This window comes from Cyprinodon variegatus, unplaced genomic scaffold, assembly GCF_000732505.1.
Source record: "Cyprinodon variegatus isolate N-32 unplaced genomic scaffold, C_variegatus-1.0 Scaffold75, whole genome shotgun sequence".
In the NCBI taxonomy this organism is placed as follows: domain Eukaryota; kingdom Metazoa; phylum Chordata; class Actinopteri; order Cyprinodontiformes; family Cyprinodontidae; genus Cyprinodon; species Cyprinodon variegatus.
The window spans coordinates 1,061,328-1,070,008 of NW_015150528.1; the positions used below are offsets into that span (position 1 = coordinate 1,061,328).

At 38.3% G+C, this 8,681-nt stretch overlaps 2 protein-coding genes across 2 annotated transcripts in view; one reads left to right on the top strand and one right to left on the bottom strand.

Annotated features, from left to right (window-relative positions):
* The window catches only part of LOC107083452 (CLOCK-interacting pacemaker-like), an 8,860-nt gene extending 5,578 nt beyond the window's left edge, over positions 1-3,282 (top strand). The window contains exons 3-4 of the mRNA XM_015372695.1: positions 120-301; positions 488-3,282. Of these exons, the coding sequence (XP_015228181.1) occupies positions 120-301; positions 488-1,504 (1,199 nt within the window). The 3' untranslated portion in view covers positions 1,505-3,282. The remainder of the gene's footprint in view (positions 1-119; positions 302-487) is intronic.
* Positions 3,283-5,367: 2,085 nt separating this feature from the next.
* The window catches only part of LOC107083486 (sodium- and chloride-dependent GABA transporter 2-like), a 5,647-nt gene continuing 2,333 nt past the window's right edge, over positions 5,368-8,681 (bottom strand). The window contains exons 4-9 of the mRNA XM_015372759.1: positions 8,254-8,366; positions 8,023-8,160; positions 7,764-7,866; positions 6,828-6,928; positions 6,522-6,692; positions 5,368-6,067 (exon numbers count right to left, since the gene is read on the bottom strand). Coding sequence (XP_015228245.1) covers positions 5,957-6,067; positions 6,522-6,692; positions 6,828-6,928; positions 7,764-7,866; positions 8,023-8,160; positions 8,254-8,366 — 737 coding nt within the window. The 3' untranslated portion in view covers positions 5,368-5,956. The remainder of the gene's footprint in view (positions 6,068-6,521; positions 6,693-6,827; positions 6,929-7,763; positions 7,867-8,022; positions 8,161-8,253; positions 8,367-8,681) is intronic.

Sequence of the window (8,681 nt, forward strand, 5' to 3'; positions counted from 1 at the left end):
TCTTCAAACCTTGGAAACCAAGTCCAGTGGATTGTTTTCAAACTTTTACGGAATTTTTAAGTTATGTTTCCCTGATTTGAGCGTTGTTAGTCCATTCTGAGTGCTTTGACTTTCTCCAGAGGGCTCTGACTGGCAGCAGACAGATGCTGAGGACCAAAGTAGCACCAACAGCCAAAGGAGAGGGATAAAACATGCTGAGGCTTCACACTCAGGTCAATCCAAAACACAAGGCAGCAGAAACACTGGAGATCCTACTGTGAAGCTTACCAATCAGGCCCATCCACCCGTCTATATCATCAAGGTAAATACAACTAATTTGGTAAGGAGGGTTAATGACGTGTTGTCAAACCAGAGAATACGGTACAACTTTGTATAAGGAAAAATAACAACAGATGTTCTTTGAATGTTTTTTTCTTTCTGCTAATATCTCATATCAAAGTCTTATCAGTTCAAGTCCATCCAACCAATGAGTGAAAATATTTCACAGTGTTCTTCTTCCCAGCAGCCAGCCGTCACCCAGAAAAGGAGTCAGCTGAGCATTGGTAACAGCATGAGGATAATCAGCCATGCTGTCTCTCCAAATATGATCATTCTTGACAAGCAAAGCTTCATGCCAGCAACACTGCAGCACCTCAAGCCTTTGAATTCTAGTGTCAAAGGCAAGAAAGCCAAAAATACCTACCTCCCCATATTGAACTCTTACCCTCGCATTGCTCCACATCCTACCAAGAAGCCACCTGACAAGTCTACATCTGACCAGGAATCCCAAACTCTGAGCAAGAGGGTGTGCACTGAACGTAAGACTGAAGAAACTTCAGTAAGTAGAGGCCTGTCTGAGGAGCGCCATCACAACCAACTAAAGCCGACAGCTTCAAACTCTGTCCTGTTGAGTTCTACATCTAGCAGAAACAGTCTGCCCTCCTCCACCTTCATGATTTCTTCCGCAGACCTCGGATCTCCATCCATCTCTAGTCTGCATGCGGTGTCCTCTGACTCTCCACACCAAGGAAGTCATAGGAGGAGCGTCACCACAAGTTCTCGCCGTCGCCAATTCCTCAACACGGTAGAACTTCTAAGACAGTCCGGTCTGCTGGACATTACGTTGCGTACAAAGGAGCTGCTTCGCCAGTGCAACACCACTGAGCAGGAAATCTGCCAGCTGCGTCAGCACACAGAGCTACTCTGCCAAGCTATCAGCAACCCGGGCCAAAGCCTGAACGGTGTCACAGCTTGGGAACATCTGTGTCAGACCATGGCAGAGTCTGGTAGCTACCACAACCTTGAAATTACCCAGAAATCCCAGAACCCGTCATATCCAAGTTCTGTCGGTAAACCGCAAAGTGTTTGTACAGGTACCACGGCGATGCCACAAGCTGCTCAGAACCCCTGCCATTTTTCCTGCGGGTCGGAGCAATCTCAGGTAAAACAAGACAGGAAAGTGGAGACCAGCGAAAGATCCCCCGACAAAGGGACCTTCATGTCTCCTGACAGTTCTTCAGGTTAGAAGCCTCCTTGCCTTCAAAGACTGACAAAACCAGTCCTGACTGCTGTGCCTTTACTAAATATTTATCTGTATCTGTGTTTTCTGCTTTATACTGTCTGGATGTTTTGATAGTTTGACAGTTAAAAAAAATACTAGGCAGTGTGAAATATTTCAGTTTGTCAGATCAAAAAGTTAAAAAATAACTTTGTTAAAGGTAAAAGCACTGATCTGCATTTTAAGCTCTATTTTTTACAACACATGTACTGCTGTAGATCCATAGAGTACAAGATCCTAAGTTTTACACATGGGGCTAATTTTTTATCTGACGTGGAATTCCAGCTTGCCTGAACTTAAAAAAAAAATCCTTTTCAAATCCTTTGGTTTTAACCTAAACCATTAAATTACACCCACAGAGTGTTAACAAATAGTACATGAGATTGCTAATTGATTCATTGGTATGTTGGAAACCTGAAGTTTCCAGAGTTTATTAACCTGTTCTTCCATGGGCTTTCAGAAAAATTTAAGAAAGTTTATCTTTCATGGGAACTAAAGGGATGAAATCACTTTTTTGTTTCCTTTAACAACCACTTTTAGATTTTAACTTTAGGAACTTTATTTGGGATCTATTGATTCACTTCCTGACCAAATCCTTGGTAAAATGTGACAAATGTTTTAAAGAAGTGTTTAGCTAGTTGAAAGGTTAGAAATGTAAAATGACTTTTCCTCTATTTCCCATTTGTCATTTCATGGGAGATTTATTTGGCTTCTCCTGAGTCCTTGCCATCATTAGATCATTAATGGGTTAACTTTGATATTTATAACTTTCTTACTTTAGACATCTAAACAAAAGACCTGTGCAGTCGCAGGCAAGACTGCGATGCTTTTCTTCTTCTCCCATTCATATGTACAACACTGAAAGTTCTACTTGTCCCAGAGGGGGCAGACTTCTGCAAAAACTCTGCTATGCTCTTTTAATGAAGTCCAGTCGATGTTTGTAAAAGAACATCTCTTTTCTTATTTCTAAAGTGTAATTGGATAAATTAAGTTCTTTGATTATCTAAAACATTATATATTTTTTAAACTTCCTTTTCAGGCAAATTTACCAAATTTCTTAGTATAACATAAGGGAAATCTTTCTGCCTGCTCTATCTGAGAGTTTTCCTGCATGCCTCGTGTTTCCTGCTTTCCAGTCTTCATTGAAACTGTTTTTTATTGATTCAAAAAACATTATGTTGAGGCTAAATGTTTGGCTTTGGGAACAAGACTGATCGTGGAACCAGAAGAAAAGCTTTGAAAAGCTTACAGAGTGGGAAGAAAAAACCCTGAACAACTAATATTGAATCACCCCATGATTTAAGACTAATGCACAGTGCTGCCTCATCACCTGAATTCATCATTACATTTTCTAAAATATCCCCTCAATTTATTGATATACCCTTTGGTCGAAATGTTTTGACATCTGGACACTGAGCTGAACCAAGCTTTTCAACTGCATTTTATCATAGAAACCTGTGGAGGATCCTGGATTTCAGTCGGACCTATTCCTTCACTGGACATGTGGAAATATACACTACTACTTTTTAAATGACCTCCTCTCGTTTTCCTCAAAGTCCAAAGAAAAAACTTGCATTGCTCCAGCATTCTTTCATGCGACCACATAAACATTTCCAACCTGAAGTTCACCTTCATTAACAGAACCTACCAAAATCAATTTAATATTAATCCATGTTGGCCTCTAAAACAAACCATAACTAGCCATGTGGTTCTGTTGGACCCCCTCTAATAAACGCTCTCAGATGGATGTTGAACTACTTTAGTATTGGTATTTGTGCTGAATAACTGCAGTTAACAGATGGATCCGTACCAATGATCTGCCTCTCTGTTGTTTATGTGGTTTAAAGCAGAAGGCCTGCTCTGGTATTTTGTGTGTTGATGGTTTGTGCGTGGTTTGCTGTGTGTGTGATCATGTACTGTAGCCTATTTGTAAATGTGAAGTAAGGCGCTGCAAAGGATCTTTGGTATATTTTTTAAAATCTGTTCTTATGACATGGGCAGAATAGACGAGCAGCATTTCTTAATTCATGAACTGTACTGTTTAATGCATCACCACATGCCTTTGTTGATCTTGCTATTTTGATTGCTTTCTTTTTTATAAAGGATCAAGCTTTTTTATTTTTATTTTGTTCAGAAATGTAGCAGTTTGCAATGTTCCTCAAGAGTCATTCTTTGGGTCCAATAGATCTATCAATGACTGAGTGGGACATTTGATGGAGATCTTTGCTCTTTTTTTAATTTTTTTATCCCGTTTTCCTAATCAGGGCGACACGGTGGCGCTGGTGGTAGCAACGTTATGCTACCATTCAGCAAGAAGGGGCTAAGGTTTTTCTGCATGGGAACAGCACGTTTTCCCTGTGCATGCTTTGGTTTTCTCTGGTACTATAGCTTCATTAAAAAACAAAACAAGATGACTGTTAGATCAATTATTTATTGCTTTTAGTTATGAGTGTGTGCCTGTTTTTTTGTGTGTCTCTTTATTGCCCTTTGATAAACTAATGAAGTGATGGTGTATCTTGTTCCTCACTTGCTAAAAACACCACACCACCACCGCAGTAACACTTCACTACCCTATGGCAATAAGGCTGAAGAGAATGGACTTCCACAGCAATAAAGCTCTCATTAAGCCAAACAAGCCTTGGACAAAAAATGAATGAAATGGAGAGACGCTAAAAAACATGTTTGAATGCAACATTATCTGTGTTTCTGAGTTTGTAAATATTTCCTCTTTGTAAAAAAACAAAAACGGTACCCAGTATATCCTATGCTGCATGAAAGAGTTGGCAGAATGTCTTGCAGGAGTTGTTTGTGCATACGACAGGCAGTAGCCATAATCGCATTTTTGAAATTTCAAGTGATTTACAGAAAAAAAATAGATTTTTAAGCTATTTAAATAAAGGCAGTGTTTGATCAAACAATACCTTGTTTTTAAATCTTTGTGTATTCCTGCAGTGTGGTGTAAATCGTTTTTCAACTGTAGATTGCTGTAAATGAATCTTTCTTGTTTTCTTTTAGGGAAAAGGCAACCATAGGTCCTAATAAGTCAGAAATAGAAATATTTATTGTTTATATACTGTTACCCTGATATTCAAGTTGGGGATTTTTTTTTTGCCTACTTTCTTAAATGATCAGATTCAGAGAACGTTGCAATTTTAAGGGAACCTTCCAAGTTTTGTGAACTAAGGTAATAATATGATTTGAAACAGTCAGTATGTTACCTGCATTTGTAATGTAAAATCCTTTTTATTGTCCCACAATGGGGAAATTCACTCTATGCATTTAACCCATCCCCTTGGGGAGCAATGGGCTGCCGTTGTGTGGCGCCTGGGGAGCAACCAGGGGTTAAAGTTTTTGCTCAGGAACCCAGGCTTTGGGGATTGAACCAGGTACTTGCAACCTTTGCAGAGCACAACCGCCCTGCTCTATCCCACTAGGCCAACACTCCCCTTACTATTACAATTGATGAATATCTTGGCGTAATCCAGATTAGTTGGTCCTGGAGTCTAAAATTAGCAATTTGCCTGTGAGGCTTGAAGAACGAAGCACATTTGCACCATATTTATGGACTTAAAAACAGGCAAAGTCTGTTTTGATGGTTATTTAGCATCAGTGATTCTGTGGAGCATGTAGCTACTTAGAACAAACCATGTCGTTTCTTCCGGTATCTGCTAGGCAGCGTTAAATCCATACAATGATTTACTTAAACAACTATAAAACATTTAGCCTTTATTTGACAGTTACCATCATCCTTTCACATGTTCTGTTCACATTGTATGTTTCACACAGGAAGGCTTTTGGTAGTGCATTATTGATGCTTTCCATTCGTCTTCAGTGGAAATTTCCAAATATAATCCTCCCAAAGTTATGAATTGTGAGCAGAAAAGTCAGTCCACCAGGATGGTATCTGCTTTTAACCTTTTAGTGGAGCATTTTCTTAGAATATCTGCAATAGCTCTTGAAATCATGCAAGCTGTATATAACAGCGTACCACTGTATTCATATTCAGCTCTTTGCTGCCTTTAAAGGTTATCTTTTTCAGAAGTAAAAGGCAGGACCACACCTGAAAAAAGGACAAATGAACAAGATAAAACACAAAAACTCAATGGAGGGGATTTATTTGTCTTAACACTCCATACAAAAACCACAGAAGATGATTATCTGACAGCATAATGTTCATAGTAAAACGAATGAAATCTCACAAAAACAACCAGAAAAAAGACAGAATGAAGGTATACAGCCTTTAGGTGGTGCTTTTATAATATGGCTTATTCTTAAAGGTAAATCTATTGTGATGTTGTTTTCCACAGAAGGAGACACTGAACCGATGCTCAGACCTTGATAGCCTTTTTCTCCTCATCTGATCATGGAGGTTCATCTAAGTTTTGTGTGCTTAAAGCTAAACAGAGAATTCTAGTTGCATCAGTTGGTCATGAATGGCTGCAGCAGGTCAACACCCATGTTTTGCAGCTCGGTTTCTGTCGTTTGGGTTGGTGAGTCGTCCAGAGCAGGTCGGCATAAATCGCAGACGCGCTGCAGAACAGGGAAGAGTAAAATACATTGATAATGTTAAATAAACAAACGTACAACTGACATAAATGTCCTTAATACTGATGTTTTTCAAGACTTCATTTCATAAATGTTCAATCATATATTTTTAATGATGATTCTAAATATATATTTAGAAATCTACAGATAATGCAATTCTATAAAATTGTATTTTAGACCTGTTAAATAACAAATTACTACTCAGATACAAAATTTATTTTCAAGCTTACTCTTAAATATTGTGTTATAGTATTTATATGTTTATTTTGAATTTTTAAACAAATTTAGTATGGTATGGCATTTTCTAAGGATATTTTGAGTGATTTGTTTCTGCAGCATTCAAAGATAGAATCCATGTATATGATGCTATCTTAATAGTGAATAAATGACATAAAATTTTAATTTGTAATTTTAATAAAACTATACTCAACTGTCTCACCTGCCTGAGTGTGCCTTTGCCTGTAGCCAGCTTATAAAATGCCCACCCTGGTACCAGCAGGATGGAGGAGAGAGCCAGCACCCAGCCCAATACGTACGCCCAGGATGGGTAAACATACCACCGGTTGAAAGTCAGAGGCTGGTACTCCACTAAAGAACATATGAAAGATCCCTGAGAAGAAATAATGAGCCGGTTTAGTTAAAATCTAGCCCAGACTTGAGCTTGACTTATTTCTCTGTTCAACAGTTTACATCTTATTCTGTGACTTTATACCACCAACACAGCAACACAGAGGCAATGACTCACCAGGGAGACCAGTGGCGTGAGGTACAGCCAGCAGATTTTGAAGAATGGGTTGGCGTCCACCCCTGTCATATCCTTTATTATGCCATACAATTTATCCGCTCCTAAAAGGTTACGCATTAATAAGAAATGTTTGAAGGAGAGATTTTGCTTTAAAATAAATAAAAAATAAAAAAAATAAAAAGACTACGAAAAAAGGACAAAAGAAAACATGGAGAGCAAGAGAAAAAAAAGGGATAGACATAAATAGAGAAAATAAACATGGAAAAGGGACAGAAGAAAATAAATAAGGTGAGAAATATGAAGAGAAGAAGACAAAGAGGAGGAAGTAAAAAGGGACAAAGAGGATGTGCAAAAGGGGCACAAAAGGTAAAGCCAATAATGCATGTTTTCTGTTCAAATGTCTGTATCAGTCTAATTCACATTTTTTGCATGCTGTGCTCTCACTCCAGAGGGCCCCATGCCTGCCTTCACATTGATTTGTTAAATCCACCACTGGTAACATTAATACAGCATGGGTTATCAGTAGTGTTGGACCGATACCGACATCAGTATCGGGCGGGGCCCCGATAGTGCATTAAAATGGTGGTATCTGTATCGGGGCCAAAAAATGACATCGCCGCAACACTAGTTATCAGTAAAGGTTACTATACACTCTGATCAACATAAAAAACAGGGTCATTTTTTTTATGAGAACTGTTTCGGATTATAACTGTAGAATCAGTAATAAGAGAAAGACAAATTTTATTTTGCCCCCATGAATAAATATGCTTAAATTAGACTGGGCTTTTCTAAATTTCTCAGCATGATATTATTAAATTAGGGATGGATTCATTTTAAATCTTTTCGACAGGCTTTTGTCAGGAACTGTGGTTTGTCATAGAGGACGCTGTGTATAATCACATTCAACATTAAAACATTGAAAATCTGTGTACCTACCAAATATCCATCCCATTGAAAGGGCTTCAAACACACAGAGGAAGAGGATGCAGGCTCCGTTACATGCATAGTAGTCAAACAGCTGGAACACAAACATCCCTCCCTTGCAGAGAACAACAGCAGAGAAAGTTAATCTTTTTCCCTTTGGAAGAAGATTTCATCCACTGTTAAGTATATTTTACATTAACAATAATCAATAAATAGAAAATTATTACATATTAGAATATGTAAGAATTCCTGTTTGACTATAAATACAGACCTCAGTGATCATGACTAGCTGAGAAAAGAAGCAAATTAGGCAGAACAGGAGGAGGAAGCTCTCTCGACGTCTTGCCTGTCGCATAATTCTGGGAAACATGTCTATGATAGACGTCATCACCACCTCCATTGCAACAAACTGTGAAGATAGCAGACATTTACACAAGTATATGTTCAAAAGTAAACATCTGATTTACTTGAGGTATGTTTTAAAGTTGCTTAGGCATCTTACTTGTGTGTCCAGACCCAAGAGGATGAGCATGACAAAGAAGCAGATGGACCAGAGCTGGGGAAGAGGCATCATAGCCACTGCCTGAGGATATGCAATGAATGCCAAACCTGGACCTGGAAAACAAAGCCACAGTCATGCTTTGATAATTTTCTTACTGTGGTGTTTCTTTACATCTTTGAACTGTGATAAATTATGTTTGTTAAAAAGGAAATATCAAAGTGAGCCAACATGCATGAAATATTTAACATATTAGCACAGTTCTTTACCTTGAAGTTTTTTATTTTGTCCAATGAAAACCATGTTTTTGTGTAACTATGTGGAAATACATTGTCTTACAGACGTGTTAGTATTCTTTAAACACAAATTGCCTAACACCATGTTGCAACAACAAACATTTGGGGAGCTGTTGCAATAAGCTGATTAGTCGG